This window comes from Coregonus clupeaformis, chromosome 1, assembly GCF_020615455.1.
Source record: "Coregonus clupeaformis isolate EN_2021a chromosome 1, ASM2061545v1, whole genome shotgun sequence".
Classification (NCBI taxonomy): Eukaryota; Metazoa; Chordata; class Actinopteri; order Salmoniformes; family Salmonidae; genus Coregonus; species Coregonus clupeaformis.
In genome coordinates this window covers 39,692,325-39,718,591 of record NC_059192.1, presented here as the reverse complement: position 1 = coordinate 39,718,591, position 26,267 = coordinate 39,692,325, and the positions used below count along the sequence as shown (strand labels likewise).

Here is a 26,267-nt window from a genome sequence, read left to right as displayed (position 1 = left end):
CCTATGTTGTGATGATTGTCTTAATGATTCTCTGAGCCGTGCCAATGTGAGTCCTAAGTGTCACTAGCTAGCGCTAATGTAGTAGAAGGACACACGCGTGCACGCACGCACACACACAAAGACACACACAGACACACCATTGCACCCTGCCCACTGCCGCGGCGTACCACTGAGATATTAATGTTTAAGCTAATTAGATCACAGACACCAAATGTTTGGATCCATAGACAGTATTATTGGAAAGCTGCATAGCCACTAGCTTATTTCACCCACTGAATGCAATTTATATGAGCTGTAATTGTATGAGCGTATGGTAATTTCATGATGAAACAAACAATACTAATATGAATTTGCCGTATGGGAAGGGGGTGTTTTAGGCTACAGCAAGGTCATAAGGAAAATATGGGACATTGTTTTTCATACAGAATAAGGTGTGTTGTTTTTACACACACATTATTGTAGATCTGGTCTAAATGAACTAAACTGAACATTGATTATAATTTATTAGATATTTGTTTTATGATGGAACACACTTCGAGGGATAGTCATAGTAGTGTTGCCTGACGACTCAAACTGATTTATTTCGCTGCTTTATGTTCGCTACATACACTATATAACCAAAAGTATGTGGAACATCTCATTCCAAAATCATGGGCATTAATATGGAGTTGGTTCCTCCTTTGCTGCTTTAACACCCTTCTTTCCACTAGATGTTGGAACATTGCTGCTGTGACTTGCTTTCAGCCACAAGAGCATTAGTGAGGTTGGCCACTGATGTTGGGCGATTAGGCCTGGCTCGCAGTCGGCGTTCCAATTCATCCAAAAGGTGTTCGATGGGGTTGAGGTCAGGGCTCTTTGCAGGCCAGTCAAGTTCTTCCACACTGAACTCTACAAACCATTTCTGTATGGACCTCGCTTTGTGCACGGGGGCATTGTCATGCTGAAACGGGAAAGGGCCTTCCCCAAACTGTTGCCACAAAGTTGGAATCACAGAATCGTCTACAATTTAATTGTATGCTGTAGCGTTAAGATTTCCCTTCACTGGAACTAAGGGGCCTAGCACAAACATTCCTCCCCCACCAAACACTATACATTGGGACAGGTAAACCCAGATTTGTCCATTGGATTGCCAGATGGTGAAGTGTGATTAATCACTCCAGAGAACACGTTTCCACTGCTCCAGAGTCCAATGACGGCGAGCTTTACACCACTCCAGCCGATGCTTGCCATTGCGCATGTTGATTTTAGGATTGTGTGCGGCTGCTCGGCCATGGAAACCCATTTCATGAAGCTCCCGACGAAAAGTTATTGTGCTGACGTTCTTCCAGAAGCAGTTTGGAACTCGTTAGTGGGTGTTGCAACCGAGGACAGACGATTTTTACGCACTACTTGCTGCTGAGCCGTTGTTGCTCCTAGATGTTTCCACTTCACAATAACAGCTCTAGCAGGGCAGAAAGGTGGCATCCTATGACGGTGCCACGTTGAAAGTCACTGAGCTCTTCAGTAAGGCCATTCTACTGCCAATGTTTGTCTATGGAGAGTGCATGGCTGTGTGCTCAATTTTATACACCTGAAATACCCAAATCCACTCATTTGAAGGGGTGTCCACATACTTTTGTATATATAGTCTACTTCAGTCTGAGACTGCCATCTTTGAAGTCATTTGTGGTGATGTCAAAATTAGGTCTGTTGTACAAAACAAAGTAATCCGCGATTGGATCATCTCTAACCAGAGTATCAAAGCCAATTACACATTTTTTCTAAATGCTGCTTTACCCTCATGTGTGTTCTGGCTCTGGCCCAACCCATCAGTTTCTGGGACCAATCAGAACAGTTAGAATGTGTTTGCGTTCTAGAAATTGTCGGGGCGATACTCAGATCCTGACTCATTGTGGAGAAGAAACTACAAGTGAAATAGCGTTTGGCCGGAGCAAGGAGTTTGGGTAGCCAGACAAATAGTACTGGTCATCATACTGTGCTCTTAATAAAACATTATTTCTCGTTTCCCTTCCTTCCTTCCTTCCTTCCTTCCTTCCTTCCTTCCTTCCTTCCTTCCTTCCTTCCTTCCTTCCTTCCTTCCTTCCTTCCTCTCTCTCTCTCTCTCTCTCTCTCTCTCTCTCTCTCTCTCTCTCTCTCTCTCTCTCTCTCTCTCTCTCTCTCTCTCTCTCTCTCTCTCTCTCTCTCTCTCTCTCTCTCTCTCTCTCTCTCTCTCTCTCTCTCTCTCTCTCTCTCTCTCTCTCTCTCTCTCTCTCTCTCTCTCTCTCTCTCTCTCCTCTCTGTCTCTTTCTCTCTCTCCCTCTCTAGGAGTTCCTGTCTTGCATGGAGACCCATTTGAAGAGAGGTCAGGAGATGTTTGAGAAGCTGAGGAAGAACCACACACAGGTATTGGGAGATGTTTTGTGCCCATGTAGAATGTGATTTTTACGTTCCTCTTATGTTCCCCGAGCATATTTTTACGTTCCTACAGTATTCCTATTACGTTCCCCGAGCATAATTTTACATTCCTCTTATGTTCCCCCAACATAATGATGACATTCCTCTTATGGTTCCCCAACATAATTCTGACATGCCTCTAATGTTTCCCTAACATAATTTTCACGCTCTTCTTATCTCCCCCCCCAAAAAAATGTAACATTCCTCTCCCTCTCTCTCCTGCAGCTGCGTGTTTGTGAGTGGGAGCGGTTGGGGACTATGTGGCTGCGAGTGGAGGAGGAGCTGCTAAGGGAGAGGGGTGTGTTTGGCCCGGGGCCGGGGGTGGTCCTGACAAGAGGCTGGGTCCAGGATGCAGCTGAGGGCCCCAACCGCACCAGGCCTCGCATCCGCAGGAGAGCCCAGCGACGCTCCAAACGGGTACTGGCTCTTACCATAGCTGTCTCACACCCAACTGTCTCTCTCTCTCTCTCTCTCTCTCTCTCTCTCATTACCTCTTTGTCAGCCTCTCTCTCTACGAGTCTAAAGCTTTTTTTCTCTCTCTCTCTCTCTCTCTCTCTCTCTCTCTCTCTCTCTCTCTCTCTCTCTCTCTCTCTCTCTCTCTCTCTCTCTCTCTCTCTCTCTCTCTCTCTCTCTCCATGAGGTTTTACATTGTTACGTCATTAATTAACACAGTTACAATGATTCATCTAAGACATTTCTACTTGAATCTGTACCAAAGTCCTCATGGCATGTGGACGCTGGGGAACATATTCATAAAGCAGCATCTCAAAGTATCCTAGATCAGCTTTATTAATACAGGCCCAGATAAATTAACTAGTGCCCAATTGAAACCAGTTGTTTTATGTGTGTAATGGCTGTTCTTTGAGTAGTGTGTAACATCTGTCCTCTCTGTATTGCTGTGTAGTTGGCAGATATGTGTGTGAGAAATGGTCTGCCAGAGGAGAGCAGAGGAAGGACAGAGACTGACTCAGGTAAGACCAAAGACACACACCTGACATAATATAACATGTCATTTAGCAGACACTTGTATCCAAAGTGACTTACAGTTATGCGTGCATCCATTTTTTGTATGGGGTGACCCCAGTGGGAATCGAACCCACAATCTTGGCATTACAAGCACCATGCTCTACCAACTGAGCGCCTGTGCCCACACTCATGTGTCTCTGTGTGTGTGTGTTCCAGAGTCAAGGATCCTGTTTGAGCCAGGGACAGAGGCAGGGGAGGAAGAGGAGGAGGGAGGAGAGGACTGTAACCGCCTAACCTTTTTCCCCATCCTGACTGAGACTACCACACCCCTCATTGAGACCTGCCCCCCCGAGTCTACCACCCCTGACCCCTGCTCACACACACACACCTGCAGCCACACACACATCGTACTACAGGAGCTGGAGCCTGAGGAAGAGGTGAGTGTGTGTTTGTGTGTGTCAGGTTGTATAATGGTTGAATAATGTATTTTTAGCAACCAGAAAAATACATATTTATCAGGTTTTAATCAGATCTGACCAGATATCAACCAAAATGTGATGTCTTTCCTATGAGGTCTTGATCTTGTCATGAAAAATACATCTTTACCATGTTGTAAAAAAGACCAGTTGGTTGTAATCTAGTATGATGTCTTCTCAACTAGAAAACCAGTTTACAACCAGAAATGATGTCAGTAAGTTTTAATGTGCCAAAGTCCTACACTTTGAGAGAGATCTATATTTTTTATCATCCAGATAGTCTATGGGATTCCAATACCTCCCATCTGCTATCAGAATCACATCTGTTATAGTTAGCGTAATGTGTGTGTGTGTGTTAGTCAGTGGTAACCATATTAACAGGGCCGTTTAAAGCTCAGACAACCAGCAGAGTGTTTTAATAATGTTTCTGACAGAAGAATTAATAAAAGAACAGTAGGAGGTTGTCTCTTAGCCAGCTGGCGTGTGTGTGTGTGTGTGTCCTGCTGAGCTTTTGTCAGATACACAGGCCTTTACACATCCAGGACCACAGCACTATTCTTAGCCCCCCCCACACACACAATCTTTGGCATGATTAGACTGCCTCTTCCGATAGTGTGATTATGATGGTAATGTTTCTGGGGAGAAATCAATGGTATTACATTAGCCTCTCAATCAATAAGAGCCCTCCTATCCTCCACTGCTCTCTACCTCTCCTCCACTCATCCAGCTCTCCTTCTCTTCCCTTTTATTTTCCACTCAGACTTTCCTTAGTTCACCTGATGTCCTCCTCTTTTCCTCCCTTTTTCCTCCTCTCCCTCCATTAGTTGAATCTCATCAGCTTGATAATTCATAGTCACTTTAGTTAAGGTCTCTGTAGGTTGTAAACATATTATTGTGGGGTGTTTTTCTGTTGCCAATACATAGACGTTTTTCTACATCAATTACACTGTGTGTGTGTGGTATGTGTGTGTGTGCGTGCGTGTGCGCGCTCGCTCGCTCATGTTTGTTCAGTGTGTTCAGACGAGAGGCTCTGATCACTTAGCAGGTTTCCTATTGTGTGTGTGGCAGTGATTAATTTCCCTAATAATCACTAGGCCCCTCTCTCTCTCTCTCTCTCCCAGTGTGTGTGATTTTATTAGTATTAATTGTGAGAGGCCTGTGGGTGCGTTGGGGCCCCATATGGTTTTTGGGTGGTTGGTCCCTTGAGGCCGAGAGAGAGAGAGAGACAGGGAGGGGGTCAGGTGCACGCACGCACGCATGCATGCACACACACACACACACACACACACACACACACACACACACACACACACACACACACACACACACACACACACACAGTGGGAAATGAGGGGAGACAATAGAATTAGTCACCCATAATCACATTCGTAGCCGTGACTGTCTTCAGAGTCACACATAATACAAGCACCAGGGTCCATTCAGGTTCTGAGTCTTTTCTGGAGCACCGCCATCTTGGTGAAAAGGGGGACAGTCTCTCTCTTATCCATCAATCAATGTTAATAATCTCAATAATGAAGTGGTGACTGTGTCGTTTTAATCATGATGAAGACGCGTGATTAAAATGATCAATCATGTGCAGCCTGGAGTGGTGATGATGTCTTTACGTCCCATGAGCGCATAAGGGGTCTACCATGGGTTTCGTGGTTTGAAATTTTACCATGGAACGTCTCTGTTAACTTAATACACCTCTCCCCTAACTGACCTAAACAACTTGTAGACCTAAGTATATGTACCAGTGGAGGCTGCTGAGGGGAGGATGGCTCATAATAATGGCTGAAACGGAGCAAATGGAATGGCATCAAACAATGTGTTTGATATAATTGATACCATTCCACTAATTCCACTCCAGCCATTACCATAAGCCCATTCTCCCCAATTAAGGTGCCACCAACCTCCTGTGATATGTACTGATATCTGTGTATGTGTGTGACTGGTGGATGCTGCTGGGTGTGAATGTGATATAGGGGAATTACAATGGAAATGTAAGACAAGTTGCTGAGGTGGGAACCATATTAACAGGGCCTTTTAAAGCTCAGTCAACCAGCAGAGTGTTTTAATAATGTTTCTGACTGAAGATTATATATTTTTTAAACGTAGATGGTTGTATCAACTGTCTCCTAGCTAGTTGGCATGAGTGTGTCCTGCTGAGCTGTTGTCAGATACACAGGCATTTACACGCTTATTAATCCAGGAGCACAGCACTGTCCCCCCCCCCCACACACACACACACACACACAAAATATTTAGCATGATTAGCCTTCCACCGACAATAGTGTGATTATGATGGTAATGTTTCTGGGGAGAAATCGATGATATGACATTAGCCTCTCAGTCAATAAACCATTAAGTTGAAACTCTAGTGGGAGGAAACTCCACACGATTCAAGGCATGAATCTTACCTAATGAAACCCATTGCGGGTGGTACTGTAAAAAGTATATATTTTACCCCATGTTACCTATTAAGGGCAGTAACTGTACATGACAAGGTAGCTTTATTCAAGTCAGGGAAATAAATACATGTATGAAAGCGTGTATTCTTATTTAAAATCGATGTAGTTCTATTTTGTCAACTTGTCTATTAACCTCCTAATGTTTGATGTCTGCGCCCCCATGGAAATATAATTAGCACAACAAAAACAATCCCCATAAAAATACATCAGTTTAAGCTAGAGATATCTATTTTGCATTGGATGCGTCTCAATCAACAGCATCTGCCTATGTCACACTTCCGCATCTGCGGTGAAACGTGACTAAGCTAGAGCGATGTTTGTCAGACCATGAGACATCCCGAAAATCGGTCTTCTCACAAAATCATCTGTAGCGTCCAAATGGTTTGACAAACTATTACCCCCTCTATTGAAAGATGAGACCCTCACAAACACGATGGTGTTCTCTGTTTTGCTCTACGACCCCCACAAGCGTCTTGGGACTCGTCTGAATTTGGTACAGCCAATCTGCCAACTTCTGTCAGTAGCTTCCGAACAGTTTGGGCTACACACTACTATGATTGAAGGTGAGACTCTCACGAACACGTACATGTTAGTTGTCTTGCTCTAGGATACACACAGGCCTCACAAGACTTGTCTGAAGGTCCCCCGGTACCAGTTGAAAAAATGAATGGAAGTGCTGTAAATACAGTATGGAGACTGTTTAGTGCCAAAAATAAGGGGTTAAATACATGTAAAAAGTTTCCTGATCTTTCTTATGTCTGTCAGATATAGGACCGACACTTCAGACCTATCATGATGCAACACTGACTGTGTATATAACCTTTATTTAACTGGATGGGTTGACTTTTCATTAACAATTATGATCTGTTTTGTCCTCTCTCCCCCCAGGTTAAAGCGAAGATGTGTGTGGTGGTGGTCAGTGGGCTGTCTGTAACAGAGGGGCTTCTGTTGTTTGGGAGAGACAGTCTGTACATGTGTGAGGGCTTCACCCTGACCCCCGCTGGAGACGTCTGCTGCAGAAAACACCACCCCTCCAGGTACCGTGTGTGCGTGCGTCCGTACGTGTGAAAAATGTATGCACTCACTAACTGTAAGTCGCTCTGGATAAGAGCGTCTGCTAAATGACTAAAATGTAAATGTAAATGTGTGTTTGTGAGAGAGAGAGATGAGTTGGACACTGTCTGTGTGTACTTACATGTAGGGAGGTTACATACTATACTATTGAATATTAATGATTATGAACTGTTCTTCCCACCCTGTGTCTTTCTCTCTCTCTCCCCCAGTGTGCATGATGCGTTCGTCTCCAGTATGTTGACTAAAGACATATCTTCATCCAGCCCCAGCTGCAAACGGTGGCCCTACCAGGACATAAGAGACGTCCACTTTATGCGTTTCCTTCTAGAGGTGAGAGTTCACATAGAGGTAACCCCACCCCCCCAAATCTGAAATGGCACCTAATTCCCTATATAGTCCACTTTTTGGAGTAAAAAAATAATAATTTTAAATATATTTCTCTGTCTGCATGTTGGTGGGTTTCATGTGTCTATTAGAAAGTTGTTGCAATGTTGTAGAAATGTTTCCCGTTTTCTGACACCTCAGGAAAATGCATTGGAGATCTTTATGCAGAACGGATACTCTGCTTTCCTGGTTTTCTTCAACAAAGACCATGTGTCTGCTTTTAAGAGGTAAGAGATAGAGAGAGATAGGAAAACATGGAGAGAGGGATGGAGAGTGTGGCTTTGTGGGACAGAACAGGATTGATTTTCTCTTTCTTTCTTTTTCTATTTCCCTCTCTCCATCTATCTATCTCTTTCTCCCATCCTACTACTTTCTATAGGCTGTGTTCAGTGGTGCCAGCGTTGACGGGTAGAGGGGTTGTTGAGGTCATAACTAATGCCAGGTGAGTGTGGGCACATACACATACACAGCAGGTAGATACACTACATGACCAAAAGTAGGTGGACTCCACTTCAAATGAGTGGTTTCGGCTATTTCAGCCACACCCGTTGCTGACAGGTGTATAAAATCGAGCACACAGCCATGCAATCTCCATAGACAAACATTGGTAGTAGAATGGCCTTACTGAAGAGCTCAGTGACTTTCAACGTGGCACCGTCATTGGATGCCACTTTTCCAACAAGTCAGTATGTCAACTTTCTGGCTGGCTAGAGCTGCCCCGGTCAACTGTAAGTGCTGTATTTGTGAAGTGGAAACATCTAGGAGCAACACCGGCTCAGCTGCCACACAAGCTCACAGCACGGGACCGCGAGTACTGAAGCGTGTAGCGCGTAAAAATCGTCTGTCCTCGGTTGCAACACTCACTACCGAGTTCCAAACTGCCTCTGGAAGAACGCTACCTGCCCAAATGCATAGTGCCAACTTTAAAGTTTGGTGAAGGAGGAATAATGGTCTGGGGCTGTTTTTCATGGTTCGGAATAGGCCCCTTAGTTCCAGTGAAGGGAAATCTTAACGCTACAGCATACAATAATACTAGGAGATTCTGTGCTTCCAACTTTGTGGCAACAGTTTGGGGAAGGCCCTTTCCTGTTTCAGCATGACAATGCCCCCGTGCACAAAGCGAGGTCCATACTTAAATGGTTTGTCCAGATCGGTGTGGAAGAGCTTGACTGGCCTGCACAGAGCCCTGACCTCAACCCCATTAAACACCTTTGAGATGAATTGGAACGCAGTCTGCGAGCCAGGCCTAATCGCCCAACATCAGTGCCCGACCTCACTAATGCTCTTGTGGCTGAATGGAAGAAAGTCCCCGCAGCAATTTTCCAACATCTAGTGGAAAGCCTTCCCAGAAGAGTGGAGGCTGTTATAGCAGCAAAGGGGGGACCAACTCCATATTAATATCCATGATTTTGGAATGAGACGTTCGACAAGCAGGTGTCACATACTTTTGGCCATGTAGTGTATATAGTAGAAACAGAAAATACATTGCAAATTATCAAGACATTCTTTATTTCAACATTTTACAACATTAATACTGAAGCCATCTTTCTTCATGGCCTGTGGAATCATTGTTTCACAAGTAAAATAGCACGTACTGTAAATGCAGCTAATGTTCATTGTCAAAGTTCACAAACAGTGACACAGTGCCAGGTGCTGTACAGGTGCTGACCTGACATGACTTCAATAGAAAAGTATATTAATTAGAAAATTACAATGGCAACATGTTGTCCATTTTGTTTGTTTGGGCACTGTCCATTTGGATCAATCATCACATCATAGAACTGTGCTAAATTGCCCATTGGCTGTGTAGAACAACAGTATATCCAGTTGTTCATTGGCTGTCCTTGAGTGTCAAACCTCTCCCTGGGCCATGATGAGTCACTCCTCACCTCCACTGTTCCTGATTAACTTGGGCCACTGAGTTGGACGTAATCAGCCCGGAGTACAGACCGCCCCTGCCCTCCGCATCCCCCTCTCCTCCTTGCACCTCTCCAGATAGGACCCACACAGACTCCCCTCTTTAGCCAGGTACACCCCCTCCTCCAGCCCCTCGACGCCCTCAAATATCCCTGGGCGTAGGTGAAAGGATTCCTCTTCGTGTTGAGACTGGTAATGCTCGGTAACACCTTGATAAACTCAGGCAGGGAGGGGAACAGGTTATCAAACAGCCCCAGCTCCTGGATGCTACAAAGCCCCACCATGGTGGGAGTCAGGTTGTTCAGGCAGTTCATGCCCAGGTTGAAGCTCCATAGGCGGGCTAGGTTGCCCAGCGAGGGGGGTAGACCCGCGGAGGTCAGGTGGTTGTTGGAGAGGTTAAGGTGCGACAGCGCCACCAGTTGGCCGAGGGTCTCCAGTATGGCCTCCAACTGATTGCTATGGATATCCAGCCAGAAAAGCGGGACCAGGTCACCTGGACAATCACAAAGGGAATAGGTTTGACTTAATTGTGGCATCCTCGATTGTTTCATGTAGGCATGTGCTTGGTTCTTTGTTTTTTTAAAGGTAGACTCAGCAATATGACAATCATACACAGCGGGGCGACAGACATCAACAACAACATAATGTCTGTGTGTCCGTGTGTGTGTGTGTGTGTGTGTGTTCGTGAGAGAGGAGAAGTGAGAGTAAATGAGAGGGCTGATGTTATTTACACTTGAACACCAGGGGCTCATATCTGGCCTGGGGCGGGAGTGGGGGATCCATGCTCTCTGTAGAATGAGAGAAATGTATACCTGTGTGTGTGTATGCGTGTGCGTGTATGTGTGTGTGTATGTATGCCTGTTCACCCAGTGCAGCCTGGGCATGCTTCTCTAATTAAGGCTAATTCAGGGAAACAACAGAAGAGAGGCGACAGAACAGAGAAAGAGTTATACAGTTGAAGTCAGACGATTTCATACACTTAGGTTGGAGTCATTAAAACTTGTTTTTCAACCACTCCACAAATTTCTTCTTAACAAACTATCGTTTTGGCAAGTCGGTTAGGACATCTACTTTGTGCATGACACAAGTAATTTTTCCAACAATTTACAGACAGATTAGTTCACTTATAATTCACTGTATCACAATTCCAGTAAGTCAGAAGTTTACATACACTAAGTTGACTGTGCCTTTAAACAGCTTGGAAAATTCCAGAAAATTATGTCATGGCTTTAGAAGCTTCTGATAGACTAATTGACATCATTTGAGTCAATTGGAGGTGTACCTGTAGATGGATTTCAAGGCCTACCTTCAAACTCAGTGCCTCTTTGCTTGACATCATGGGCAAATCAAAATAAATCAGCCAAGACCTCAGAAAATACATTGTAGACCTCCACAAGTCTGGTTCATCCTTGGTAGCAATTTCCAAACGCCTGAAGGTACCACGTTCATCTGTACAAACAATAGTACGCAAGTATAAACACTATGGGACCACGCAGCCGTCATAACGCTCAGGAAGGAGACGCGTTCTGTCTCCTAGAGGTGAACGTACTTTGGTGCGAAAAGTGCAAATCAATCCCAGAACAACAGCAAAGGACCTTGTGAAGATGCTGGAGGAAACAGGTACAAAAGTATCTATATCCACAGTAAAACGAGTTCTATATCAGCAAGGAAGAAGCCACTGCTCCAAAACCGCCATAAAAAAGCCAGACTACGGTTTGCAACTGCACATGGGAACAAAGATCGTACTTTTTAGAGAAATGTCCTCTGGTCTGATGAAACAAAAATAGAACTGTTTGGCATAATGACCATCGTTATGTTTGGAGGAAAAAGGGGGCCGCTTGCAAGCCGAAGAACACCATCCCAACCGGGAAGCACAGGGGTGGCAGCGTCATGCTGTGGGGGTGCTTTTCTGCAGGAGGGACTGGTGCACTTCACAAAATAGATGCCATCATAAGGAAGGAAAATTATGTGGATATATTGAAGCAACATCTCAAGACATCAGTCAGGAAGTTAAAGCTTGGTCGCAAATGGGTCTTCCAAATGGACAATGACCCCAAGCATACTTCCAAAGTTATGGCTTAAGGTCAACAAAGTCAAGGTATTGGAGTGGCCATCACAAAACCCTGACCTCAATCCTATAGAAAAATGTGTGGACAGAAAAAGCGTGTGCAAGCAAGGAGGCCTACAAACCTGACTCAGTTACACCAGCTCTGTCAGGAGGAATGGGCCAATATTCACCCAACTTATTGTGGGAAGCTTGTGGAAGGCTACACGAAATGTTTGACCCAAGTTAAACAATTTAAAGGCAATGCTACCAAATACTAATTGAGTGTATGTAAACTTCTGACCCACTGGGAATGTGATGAAAGGAATAAAAGCTGAAATAAATCATTCTCTCTACGATTATTCTGACATTTCACATTCTTAAAATAAAGTGGTGATCCTAACTGACCTAAGACAGGGAATTTTTACTAGGATTAAATGTCAGGAATTGTTAAAAACTGAGTTTAAATGTATTTGGCTAAAGTGTATGTAAACTTCCGACTTCAACTGTACGTAAGATAATACTGGCAAACAAATGAGTGGTGAGGCTTCCACAAGATTCAGCTGGTTGAACTGGGAAGCCTCTCCCAGGTGGGGAGTGTGTGTGTGTGTGCTTGTTTGAAAAGAGACTGAGTCAAATCAGGACTTTGATAAATTACAGTTAGGGCTCGGTTCCTCCCCCCTCTCTGTCACAGAGAGCAGAGTGTTTGTTTTTGTGTGTGTGTGTGTGTGTATGTGTGTGTGTGTGTCAGAGAGCAGAGTATGCATGTGTGTGTGTGTCTCAGAGAGCAGAGTGTGTCTGTATTAAAACCCTAAGGCCCTCTATCGCCTCATTAATCATATTGAGGATCACAGAGAACAGAGAGGTGATTCACCATCGCTTGTTTCCACTACAACCTCCGATAGGAAATTATTGCTTGCAATTACTACCTGCAATTATACTATATTGTACAGTGGGACAAATGCAATGATTGATTTAGGCTGCTTTCTACAAAATAATGTGGTAAGGAGTTACTGGGGGTAGAAATTGGATATACTTCAGATGGCTCTTGATTTGTGAAATCAAGTGTATGACTTTGTATGAGTATCATAGAACCCAGAGATATTTCTGTAAATTGGAACGAGAACATTTACTACAAGTCTGCTGTTCAGACTTTATTTCTGGGCCGTATGAGTGAGAAATAACTCAATATGCTGCTGTTTCTGAGCTTAGTTAAGCAACCTGTCCGGATTAAGCCCATGTCCATTATTAGATGTAATTTAGGGGCTTTTCACACTACTGAGCTGAAGCAAGCTGAATCAAAGCAAGCTGTACTGAGCCCGCCTGTTTACATACGCATGAACTGTAGTCAATGGAACCATGCCTGCATAGTTTGTACTGTTATGTACAAAAAAGTGATGTACTGTAGTAATAGATGACAATAAGTACTTACCATTTTCTATCTACAGTAGAGTGGAGAGGTTCCCAAAACACAAAATATGCTCAGTTGTGATGACATTTATACAATGTTTAGGTTGCACAGGACATTCCCTTAATGTTGTAAGAATGGAATAAGTCAATTTTGATGTTTTTATAGCTTACAGTTTATTCTCCGTTAGTCAGCACCTCTACACTAAATAATGTTCTCTGGGTGTGCTCCAGCTCATGCTTTTTATTAGATATAGAGACACATTACATTTTAATTTCATTCATAGGACATTTGAACAGTATTTAATCATACAAACACAACCATATTTTGGGGAAAAATATTAATAAGTCAGAAATTGTGTCCTGACTGACCATATTGTATTGAAAAAAAGGCCATAGGTATCCCCTGGTGGCGTAGAGGATTAATGATCTGGCTGCAGATCTGAAGATTGCAGGTTCAATCCCACATGTTCTTTAACCATGTTTCTTTTGAGAGAGAAAAGGGAAATTGAGGCTCAGATATACTCTACTAAAAGACAGGATATATTTTTTTGGTCCAGATTTATAAATCCAGTCAAATGCAGAATTTAGACTAACTGAAAAATGTACTGTTCAACTTTAAAAAACGCACCCGAAATAATTCCAGAATGTGTTCAGGGAAAGCTCTTGTAACATCAAGTGAATGTTTTTTTAAACACTAAAACAAACATTGTAGAATCATCTGCACAACTGGACAGTTTTTGTGTTTTGGGAACATATCTTTTGTGATGTCCCCACAATGTTCTCTACAGACTGTTCCCACAAGCTAATGAAACATTCTTGGAACCTATAAAGAACAGATTAAATGTGTTCTGGGAAAGTTCTTGTAACATCAGGTGAATGTTTTTTGCATCCTTAAAGAAACCTTTAAAGAACAGATTAAATGTGTTCTTGCAACATCAGGCAAATGTTTTATACAAACATTCTATAATCATCACCACGACTGGACAGTGTTTGTGTTATGAGAACATTTGCCACAACCTAACGAATGTTCTGGGAACTTGCACAGAACCAATTTTGGTTTGCTGGGTACACATTACACACACTCATCTCCACTAGGGCTGTTGCGGTGACCGTATTACTACCACACCGGCGGTCATGAGTCATGAAGGCAGTCAAATTCCATGTGACCGTTTAGTCACGGTAATTAGGCTTCTCCAAGCTTCTTCTCCAGCTGATGCTGCTGATGGTCAATAGTAGTCTACCAAACTTGCTAACTGCCTGGTACTCAGCTCTCTATTGTCCCTCTAATCACTCTGACATCAATGCAAATGTATTTGAAAATCTAATCAAACACTTAATGAGAGCCCATGAACTCATGTTGCGCAACATTTCTATAGGCTATGCAATTGCATGAGAGAACAGAGTGATGGCCTCTATTACAAAGAGGAGGATCCCATCAGCTTTCTATAAGCTAGGCCTACTATATTTATTTCTCAACTTTCCTAATATTAAGCACATTGCTTCTCTTTACAACAGGAGTATAGCCTACTTGGCTGGCATGAAAATGAACCACGGGAAAAGCGTCCTCAATTCGCTAGATTACATGTATTTTTTCCCCTGCCCCTGTTTCGAGACAGGTGCATGATAATGGTCCATTCAAAATTAAAACAAATTTCACACATATTTTATTTAGTATATGTAAAGACAAGATTAAATCAAGAATAGTCTGATGGGTGACAATATTAGCCTATCTCTTGTGAAATATATATTATCACTTGTGAATGATGCCCAGCATGAGGCAAGAAACAATGCCTTTTGTTTTGGTGACTTTTTCTAATCATAGTCACACTTTATGTAGCCTAGCCCATAGGCCTATATGTTTTGAAAAGGTTTGTATCACAACTAAAGTGGCCAAATAACTTCTTAAAATGAAGCACATTAATCCACTTTACAAGGGGTGTGGAGCCTAACTGGCATACATAAGCAGAGCGTGAGTTTCAAGTTTGGGGAAGATAATTTTCACCATAAAAATGCACCTTTATAATTAAAGATTACATGCATAATCGCATTTGCGGTAACTTTTGATAAAGTTTTTTTCCCGCTAAGGGAACATTCGCGCTTTTAGCCTACTGCCATGTGTATTGCTGCGCTTATAATGTGAAGAAATAGCCTAATAGTTTTAAGCTAAACATTCTGATCTGTTGCGTCAGCCTCATTGTGTAAAAAATGTTTTTTAATGCTAGTGGTTGTATTAATTTGAGATCTATTGCATCCCAGGACTGGCCCAGACTATCTTTGGAATATTTATTTCTCGCACAGAATAGAATACGTCAACTTTTGTAATATGGGGGATAATAGTTTGACATAGGCTAGTGCCCTTTGCTGTTCGTTAGGCCTACTCATCTTGTTGGCTGACGAAAAGTAAATGTGGACAGTTCTTCCAATATCTTCAATATGCACCTCGGAATTGTACAAGGACGCGCGCAGTTGTGACCTGGATGTGTCTGTCTTCACTTGTAGCCTGTGAGAAAGACCTGATCACGTGATGCAGAGCCATGTGAGTGAGAGGTGCTTCGGAGCACGCAACACTCAGGGAGAGGCATGGATTTTTTGATGGTGCATTACGGCCACACAATTGGGATGCCGCCGGGAAATTCGAGGCATTATCAAGTGCTTATCAAATTGTGAATGAGAGACTGAGGAAGTGTGTACAGCCTGCGCAAAAAAACAAAGCAGAGATCATGCCTTTCAAGCAACTTTTAGTCGCATTAGAGTCGCATCATGCAGCCTTACAATGTATTAAAAATCAAAACATATAGCCCAACGTTTGTAGAACAGCTAAAGTTACATTAATACAGTAACTCTAAATTAAGCATATAGGAGTACCTATTTCTTTGTTAACCGCTCAACACAGAATAGCCGCATGTGCGCACTCCATCAAATCGTTTGGAGAAATGTCCTTTCTGTTTTATTCAGCTTTGTTCAGTTGTATTCTTCATACTATGAAATAATATAAAATAATGCCACAGAATTCTAAGCAAATCTTGTCTGCTAAATGAACTAGTGTAACCCACAGCCATATGGCATAGCCAGATCAGGACCTACCATAAGGACAACTCTGAGTATGCTATTCTGTTCTTCTGAAATAGACTACATTTTCTTCATATCATATTTCTTTAGACCTGTCTAAAATAAATAATGGGATTTATTGTGAAGGTGTAGGCTATATTATATGGATTTATTAGACTTTTTTAAATGTAGATGTTCCAAAGGTCTGCATCAGTGGCTTGTAGGCAATATGTGGAAGCCAGGAGATGCTAAATGTGTTTATGTTAATTAATGGTCAATTAACGTGAGACCGGCAGTTATTTGCTTGACAATCACTGGCTGACGAAATTACATGACTGCCACAGCCCTAATCTCCCCCTTTTAAAACATTCCCCTTTCTGTTCCTAACAATCCTAGAAAATGCATCTTGCACTGCATCTTGCAATTGCAAATCACTGTAGGCCTACTGATGTTTTAGTTAGTGTCCTCCATCAGAGTATAGTTTATAGTAGTATCAAACCTGAAAACACCTTTTATATGCGGATAAATAGATTTAGACTAGAGATAAGTCCTGAAATATGCACACTGTCTCACAACGCCCCAGTTGCACCCTCCCTCCACCACTCTCAGTCTACAGAAGATGGCAGGAAAAGGTTTATCTTGTTTAATTTATGTTACTAAGCAACAGGAGTCCTTGGCGTCAGGACTTTATAGCCTTGTTACTGCCCCAGAGAGATAGAGAGAGCGAGAGAGAAAGAGAGAGGGAGAGAGCGAAACACACAAACAGGCAGGTGTGTTACTGCCCCAAAGTAAGAGGGAAACGAGATTTCAGCAGCAGTGAAAATGTAATGTTCTCCCAAATCAGATTCAAATATATCTATAAATGTTTTCTAGGAGTTGAAATGGTACAGAAAAAGTACAGTTTTTGCCATAGATACAGTGTAGCTTAATCACAATGATTATATTGCATGCTTCCATTGTTAGAATTAGATATTTATTGTGATAACTCATTTAACACACACTAAAAGATAATTACAGCTGGGTCTCCTTGTTTTAAATTTAAATGAATTTTTATTTGGATTTCATGTAACGGACATACACAAAATAGTCCAAATTGTGGAAGTGAAAATAAAACAATAACTTGTTTCAAAAAATAATTAAATTTAACTAATGGAAAAGTGGTGCGTGCATATGAAAAAGGCATGTGGGAGACTCTCCAAACATATGGATGAAGGTACTCTGGTCAGATGAGACTAAAATTGAGCTTTTAGGCCATCAAGGAAAACGCTATGTCTGGCGCAAACCCAACACCTCTCATCACCCCGAGAACACCATCCCCTTGCTGTGGGGATGTTTTTCATCGGCAGGGACTGGGAAACTGGTCAGAATGATGTATGGCGCTAAATACAGGGAAATTCTTGAGGGAAACCTGTTTCAGTCTTCCAGAGATTTGGGACTGAGACAGAGGTTCACCTTCCAGCAGGACAATGACCCTAAGCATACTGCTAAAGCAACACTTGAGTGGTTTAAGGGGAAACATTTAAATGTTTTGGAATAGCCTAGTCAAAGCCCAGACCTCAATCCAATTGAGAATCTGTGGTATGACTTAAAGATTGTTGTACAGCAGCGGAACCCATCCAACTTGAAAGAGCTGGAGCAGTTTTTTTTGTCTTATTTTGTTGTTTGTTTCACTAAAAAAAATATTATCTTCAAAGTGGTAGGTATGTTGTGTAAATCAAATGATACAACCCCCCCCAAAATCAATTTTAATTCCAGGTTGTAAGGCAACAAAATAGGAAAAAATGACGAGGGGGGGTGAGTACTTTTGCAAGCCACTGTATCTCTCACACACAAACTCTCCTCTCCCCGCTCACCACTGCTCTGCTCTGAAGTTTGAAGTTTATAACTCTCAGGGTGGGCTGCACCAACATGGATTAACTCTTAAACTGGGTTAAATCAAGTTTATCTATAAATATTGTTGCACCAAACATTAAACATACTTTTAAATTAATCCTAGTTAAATTCCTCTAATATGAGTTTAATTTTTACTTTTACCAAGATTAAATGTAATCTTGTTGCTCCATTGTTTTAAAATCAAATTTAAATTTAGTTTAGGGATTAAATCTAAACTGCCACTGGAGGAGGTTTAAATTAATCAAATGTCACTGTATGTGCTGTATTTTCGGTGTGATTAACTATTTTAGCTCCTGTGGCTTATTACGTTTGTAAAACTTAACTAGCCAGCTAACTAATTTGACAAAAAAGTACAATTCATTTAATAATTTAACCCAATGTGAAAACACTTTGCTAGCTAGCTAGCAATGACCAGTGCTAGTTTGTTTCCATAGAAATAGAATTAGAACATATTGCTATGGTGAATCCATTTTGACACGTGTCACTAATCATAATTTAGTGATTTAACCTTAGATTAATTAAGTGGTGCAACACATCTCTGATTAATTATAAACCTAGATTTACAAAGTCTAGATTAGGTCTAATATAAGATTAATTTAAACCATGTTGGTGCCACCCACCCTCAGAAGCACAACATTCCACGTCTGGTTGCTAAATAAGCACAATCAGAACAGCTCCCTGTGATGTCACTGACTGACAGAGTTCCAAATTAGTAGAGCAGAATATTTTCATTCATAAATCAGAAAATAAATACAAAAATACCTTTCATATATTTCAAAGGGACAATGGGGTAACCTGGTTAAATAAACGTTAAATAATTAAAATCTCTCAAAGGCTATGTTTGTAACCAAATGCTTAACATATGAACCCCAAAACATACTTTTCTGCTCTTTCCCTACCTTTAAAAGACCCTCTGCGTATGCTTGTATATTGTAGCCTAGGTAAGTAAAGTCAAAAAAATATAGGTCTAGGTATGTCATGACTAACATGAGCATGTTGAGTAGCCTATGTCAACTGTTGGATGTGGCTTAATGCGGTTGACAGTTGATATTCTGATATCTGATGTTCTGTTGTTGTTGTGTTGTTCAGGAAGACTCCAGTGATGGAGAAGACTGCTCAGGTGAAATGGCAGGTACTGTACTGTTTGACATCATTGATGGTGATCTAATGAGAAAACAACTTCAGTTGTTTTTCTATGACTGACAAAAGTTTGTATTTATTATGAACATTGTGGCAAACACATCATATTTTGATGTTCTTAACATCTTCCAGTATTATCGACATGATATATCATGCATGTGTGTGTAATCTCTGACAGTGCAGTATTATCTAAAAACAGTATGTGTTTGTTTGTGTTCTTTTACTCTGACAGCGTGGGGAGATTAGTAATTTTGATTACCTGATGCATCTGAACACTCTGGCTGGTAGAACCTACAGTGACCTCATGCAGTACCCCGTCTTCCCCTGGGTCCTAGCTGACTACAAGTCGGAGGTGAGGACTAATACTGTCTGTCTGTCTGTCTGTCTGTGTCCATCTCTGTCTCTGTCTGTCTCTTATCTGTAATAATACTGGCTGTGTCATTCCAGGAATATGGGCTGTGTAATTCAAATTTTGTCAAAAATAACTACTTATTTAACCTAATTATGTCATAAAGAGCACATGTTCAACTTAATAAAAAGCATGATTTCCCATCTCAAGAAGTTCAATTAAGAAAAATCACTATAAAAGTGTCAATTTAAGTGACTGGATTGACCGTAACAGGGTTGACAATTTCATCTTACATCAGCCATTCCCCCTTGTGACAGGAGGAATGGAAGCTTGTTTTGTGCAGCAGGGAGGGGCAATTGAATGCAAGCTTAACCAAAAATGTGAACTTGTTAAAACATTTCTAGCCTATCGATCTATGGGTAACAGGGTTGACGTGTTATGCTCCGACACACTCAGTCTTCCACCACAAAACACCAGAAAAGCAGCTTACCTGCTTCTACACTATGATTTGACTATTAGATGTTTCTTTTGAGAAAATGATGTACAAAATTCTAGTTTTACCATATTAAATCGGGAGTTCAGTTCACGTTACAGGGTTGACCTTAAACCTGAGGTACAAATGTAAATGAATCACAATTCACATTAAAGCTGCAATATGTAACTTTCTGGGCGACCCGACCAAATTCTATCATTCACATTGAAAGGAAGTCTAAGAAGTGATAGAACTGTTCTATGTGTGCTATTTCTATGCTTCCCATTCTTAAGTTTTGTTTGTGCATCTTTTACTTTCAGTTTGGTACACCAGCTTCAAACAGCTGAAAATACAATATTTTGGGTTATGGAAAATATATTTCACAGCGGTTTAGATGGTACAATAATTTTCTACACTTGCTTGTTTTGTCACAAACTGAAATTAGGCGAAATATTCTAATTTAAGCAACCAGGAAATGGCGGAGTGATTTCTGCATAGTGCATCTTTAAATAAGTAAAAATCTTCAGAAGTTACTTTCCCAAAACAAAAACATAACTAGGGCTTTACAATGATGGCAAAACATAGGAAAATCTTGGGGTTAAATCTTCCTAGAAGTTGGACAAACATGACGTGGGACATGCCAATAAGGGGATTTTCAGAGAAAACATTTTTTTTAATGAAAACCCACTGCTATTGGAATTTCTGAAGGACATGAATGGCACTCTATTCGTGGAATGACCTGGCTCTTTATGGTAGTTATGCTGTCGACATCAGGAGGACACGATTTGAGAGCACTAGTTGGCTCCAAAAGTGTTAATTAGCTTTGACTGCATGCTCAGCTGATCGTGCATTCAGAGCCATCCAGTGGCTAACCACACTACAAACTTTATTTTACCAGGTTCCTGTGAAGCAATTATAATGATAGTTAACCACAACATACTCGAGAGGTTCCTGATTAGCATGGGATAGTCTGTTTAATTTCATTGTGTATTAAAAACACAGTTTAATATCATTGTGAGGGGTTTTCTCCAGTGGTTTGAAAAGGCTATTGGGCTTCCTGGGAAAACTTTGACCGAGGTTGCAACAGTAACCAAGTGGGCAGGGCTTAGCGAAGGGTGAATTGTTATATTATTGATTGCATATTTACATGTCATATACTATTTATTGCTAGACCCTGGATCTGACCAAACCGGCGACGTTTCGTGACCTGTCCAAACCAATGGGAGCCCAGACAGAGAAGAGGAGAGACATGTTTATTCAGAGATTTAATGAAGTGGAAAATAGTGAAGGTAGTGTACCAGACCATGTGCTGATGTTGTACTAATACATACACTACCAGTCAAAGGTTTGGACACATCTACTCATTCAAAGGTTTTTCTTTATTTTTACTAATTTTTTTTCATTGTAGAAAAGTAGTGAAGACATCAAAACTATGAAATAACACATATGGAATCATGTAGTAACCAAAAAAGTGTTAAACATGTGATGCGTGATTTGAAGGAGTCAGGCGCAGGAGGGTAAATCACAGTATACAGAGTTTATTCCGTAATCCAGCGTAACCAGTCCAGTGCGCAAAACAGGCGCACTGGAACAAACATGCACACGGGGAAAATACCTCAGCAATACAAAATACTGAGCTCAACCGAGCTACTAATCCTCACAATGAACACCCTCAAGGACAAGGGGGCAGTGGGAACACTTAAACACGTACTAATGAGGGGAATATGAACCAGGTGTGTGTAATTGACAAGACAAGACAAATGGAATGATGAGATATGGAGCGGCAGTGGCTAGAAGGCCGGTGACAACGAACGGCGAAGCCTGCCCGAACAATGAGGGGAGGCAGCTTCGGAGGAAGTCGTGACAGTACCCCCCCAGCGCGCCGACTCCAGCCTAGGGGACGGCCAGGAGGACGCGGAGCAGGGCGAGCCGGATAGCGACGGTGGAAATCCCGCAACAGGGAGGGATCAAGGATATGCGTTCCTCCGGACCGTACCCCTCCCACTCCACGAGGTACTGAAGGCCCCCCACCCGACGCCTCGAATCCAGGATGGAACGGACGGAGTACGCCGGGGCCCCCTCGATGTCCAGAGGAGGCGGAGGGACCTCCCGCACCTCAGACTCCTGGAGCGGACCAGCTACCACCGACCTGAGGAAAGACACATGAAACGAGGGGTTAATATGGTAATCATGGGGGAGTAATAACCTTTAGGTAACCTCGTTGATTCTCCTCAGGACTTTGAACGGCCCCACAAACTGCGGGCTCAGCTTCCGGCAGGGCAGGCAGAGGGGCAGATTCTGGGTCGAGAGCCAGACCCGATCACCCGGTACGAAGACCAGGGCCTCACTGCGGTGGCGGTCAGCGTTGGCCTTCTGACGACGCACGGCGCGTTGGAGTTGGACGTGGACAGCATCCCACGTCTCTTCCGCACGCCGAAACCAGTCATCCACCACAGGAGCCTCGGTTTGGCTCTGGTGCCACAGTGCTAGAACCAATTGGTAACCTAAAACACATTGGAATGGTGTTAGGTTAGTGAAGGAGTGACGGAGAGAGTTCTGGAAATATTCGGCCCATGGCAAAAACATCGACCACTCCCCCGGCCGGTCCTGGCAGGAACCTACCCACATCCTGATTTACCCGTTCCACCTGCCCATTAGACTCGGGGTGAAAACCAGAGGTCAGGCTGACCGATACCCCCATACGTTCCATGAACGCCTTCCAGACCTTGGATGTGAACTGGGGACCTCGGTCAGACACTATATCCTCTGGTACCCCGTAGTGGCGGAAGACGTGTGTAAACAGGGCCTCCGCAGTTTGCAGGACCAGGCAGAGGAAGGAGGCGGCAGGCCTTGGAAAAGCGATCCACAACGACCAGGATGGTGGTGTTACCTTGGGAGAGGGGAAGATCGGTAAGGAAATCAACACTCAGGTGAGACCATGGTCGAGGTGGAACTGGTAAAGGTTGTAACTTACCCGCTGGGAGGTGCCTAGGTGCTTTACTCTGGGCGCACACCGAGCAGGAGGAGACATACACCCTCACGTCCTTAGCCAAGGTAGGCCACCAGTACTTTCCGGTCAGGCAGCGCACTGTACGACCGATACCTGGGTGACCAGAGGAGGGTGACGTGTGTGCGCAGTAGATCAGACGGTCACGGATAAGAGCAGGCACGTACTGCAGCCCAGCTGGACACTGAGGTGGAGATGGCTCTATGTGTAACGCCTGCTCTATATCCGCGTCCATCACCCATACTACCGGCGCCACAATGCAGGAGGCTGGGAGTATGGGGGTGTTGTCTCTGGGCCTCTCCTCTGTGTCATACAGCTGTGACAATGCATCTGCCTTCACGGGATGTATGATAGTGTGAAATCAAACTGGGTGAAGAATAGGGCCCACCTGGCCTGGCGAGGATTCAGCCTCCTCGCTGCCCGGATGTACTCCAGGTTATGGTGGTCCGTCCAGACGAGGAAAGGGTGTTTCGCCCCTTCGAGCCAATGCCTCCACACGGTCAGTGCTCGGACAACAGCCAACAGCTCCCGATCACCAACGTTGTAGTTCTGCTCCGCCGGGCTGATCTTCTTAGAGAAGAAGGCACAGGGGTGGAGCTTGTGTGGCGTGCCCGACCGTTGAGATAGGACAGCGCCTATCCCTACCTCGGACGCATCCACCTCCACTACGAACGGTAGTGATGGATCGGGGTGGGCCAGTACCAGGGCTGAGGTGAACAGACCCCTCAGGTTACTGAAGGCCCTGTCAGCCTCAGCAGACCAGCGGAGCCGGGACGGCCCACCCTTCAACAGAGATGTGATGCGAGTGTTCCCTGCCTGCCGCCTCCAGACCCAAAAGAACGCTGACGACATCGTGCGGTGTAATGTCCCTTCGTGCCACCAGAGTGACACTGGTGCTAAGGTCCTCCGCTGTCTCGGATCGCGACTCCACCCAGCTCCATCAGCTCGTGATCCGAGTCGGCCAGGGTTGGAACTGGCAGACCCCCTCCAGGACGTCCTCGGGCCACCATCAGGTAGTCCAAACGGATGGCCATGTCCACCAGTTGCGTGAAGGACAACATGGTGTCCCGACGGGCTAGTTCACTTCGGACGTCCTCCTGCAGATGGCACCGGAAGTGGTCGATAAGGGCCCGCTCATTCCGCCCGGACCCAGCTGCTAGAGTCCAAAACTCCAAGGCGAAGTCCTGTGCAGTCCTCGTCCCCTGCCTCAGGTGGACCAGCCACTCGCCTGCCTCTCGACATTCGGGCGGATGATCGAAGACAGCCCAAAAGAGGCGATCAAACTCCCCGTAGTTGTCCAACACGGCTCCTCCTTTGTTCCAGACCGGGTTGGCCCACTCGAGGGCTTTCCCAGAGAGGCAAGAGACGAGGGCGGACACCTTCTCCCACTCCGATGGGGCCGGTCTGATGCTGGAGAAGTAGAGCTCCAGTTGGAGGAGGAATCCCTGGCAGAGAGCAGCTGTCCCGTCGAACTCCCGTGGTCGGGATATATGGATCCCTCTGGGTGCTGTGGTGTGGGTGACTGGTTCCGGTTGCCCAGCTGGTCTCGACACATCGGGTCCTCTCCTCTCCAGGCGTTGGACGACCTGGAGAACCCGATCCATCGCTTCTCCCAAGCTGGCTAGCATTGTTGAATGCTCCCGGACCCATGCCAGTACTCCAGGCATGTGCTCCTCTACTGCTGACTCCATAGCGGGTGGGTGATTCTGTGATATGTGATTTGAAGGAGTCAGGCGCAGAAGGGTAAATCACAGTATGCAGAGTTTATTCCATAATCCAACGTAACCAGTCCAGTGCGCAAAACAGGCGCACTGGAACAAACATGCACACGGGGAAAATACCCCGGCAATACAAAATACTAAGCTCAACCGAGCTGCTAATCCTCACAATGAACAATCACCCACAAGGACAAGATGGCAGAGGGAACACTTAAACATGTACTAATGAGGGGATTATGAAACAGGTGTGTGTAATTGACAAGACAAGACAAATGGAATGATGAGATATGGAGCAACAGTGGCTAGAAGGCCGGTGACGTCGAACACCGAAGCCTGCCCGAACAAGGAGGGGAGGCAGATTCGGAGGAAATCGTGACAAAACAAATCAAAATATATTTGAGATTTGAGATTCTTCAAATAGCAATAAATTGCCTTGATGTCAGCTTTGCACACTCTTGGCATTCTCTCAACCAGCTTCATGGGGTAGTCACCTGGAATGCATTTCAATTAACAGTTGTGCCTTCTTAAAAGTTAATTTGTGGAATTTGTTTCCTTCTTAATGCGTTTGAGCCAATCGGTTGTGTTAGGTAAGGTAGGGGGGGTATACAGAAGATAGCCCTATTTGGTAAAAGACCAAGTCCATGGCAAGAACAGCTAAAATAAGGAAAGAGAAATGACAGTCCATCATTACTTTAAGACATGAAGGTCAGTCAATACGGAACATTTCAAGAACTTTGAACGTTTCTTCAAGTACAGTCGCAAAAACCATCAAGCGCTATGATGAAACTGGCTCTCATGAGGACCACCACAGGAATGGAAGACCCAGAGGTATCTCTGCTGCAGAGGATAAGTTCATTAGAGTTACCAGCCTCAGAAATTGCATCCAAAATAAATGCTTCACAGAGTTCAAGTAACAGACACATCTCAACATCAACTGTTCAGATGGGACTGTGTGAATCAGGCCTTCATGGTCGAATTGCTGCAAAGAAACTACTACTAAAGGACACCAATAAGAAGAAGAGACCTGCTTGGGCCAAGAAACACGAGCAATGGACTTAGACCGGTGGAAATTTGTCCTTTGGTCTATAGTCCAAATTGGAGATTTTTGGTTCCAACCGCCGTGTCTTTGTGAGACGCGGTGTGGGTGAACGGATGATCTCCGCATGTGTAGTTCCCACCGTAAAGTACGGAGGAGGAGGTGTTATGGTGTGGGGGTGCTTTGCTGGTGACACTGTCTGTGATTTATTTAGAATTCAAGGCACACTTAACCAGCATGGCTACCGCAGCATTCTGCAGCGATACGCCATCCCATCTGGTTTGCGCTTAGTGGGACTATCATTTGTTTTTCAACAGGACAATGACCCAACACACCTCCAGGCTGTGTAAGTGCTATTTTACCAAGAAAGAGAGTGATGGAGTGCTGCATCAGATGACCTGGCCTCCACAACCCCCCGACCTCATCCCA

General features: G+C 43.8%; 1 protein-coding gene across 1 annotated transcript in view; it reads left to right on the top strand.

Moving 5' to 3' along the window:
- Positions 1 to 26,267, top strand: part of wdfy4 (WDFY family member 4) — a 152,012-nt gene that overhangs the window by 89,240 nt on the left and 36,505 nt on the right. Inside the window, exons 43-53 of the mRNA XM_041878942.1 lie at positions 2,305 to 2,382; positions 2,659 to 2,850; positions 3,338 to 3,404; positions 3,616 to 3,836; positions 7,235 to 7,383; positions 7,630 to 7,750; positions 7,946 to 8,031; positions 8,184 to 8,246; positions 19,206 to 19,248; positions 19,489 to 19,608; positions 21,249 to 21,366. Of these exons, the coding sequence (XP_041734876.1) occupies positions 2,305 to 2,382; positions 2,659 to 2,850; positions 3,338 to 3,404; positions 3,616 to 3,836; positions 7,235 to 7,383; positions 7,630 to 7,750; positions 7,946 to 8,031; positions 8,184 to 8,246; positions 19,206 to 19,248; positions 19,489 to 19,608; positions 21,249 to 21,366 (1,258 nt within the window). The remainder of the gene's footprint in view (positions 1 to 2,304; positions 2,383 to 2,658; positions 2,851 to 3,337; positions 3,405 to 3,615; positions 3,837 to 7,234; positions 7,384 to 7,629; positions 7,751 to 7,945; positions 8,032 to 8,183; positions 8,247 to 19,205; positions 19,249 to 19,488; positions 19,609 to 21,248; positions 21,367 to 26,267) is intronic.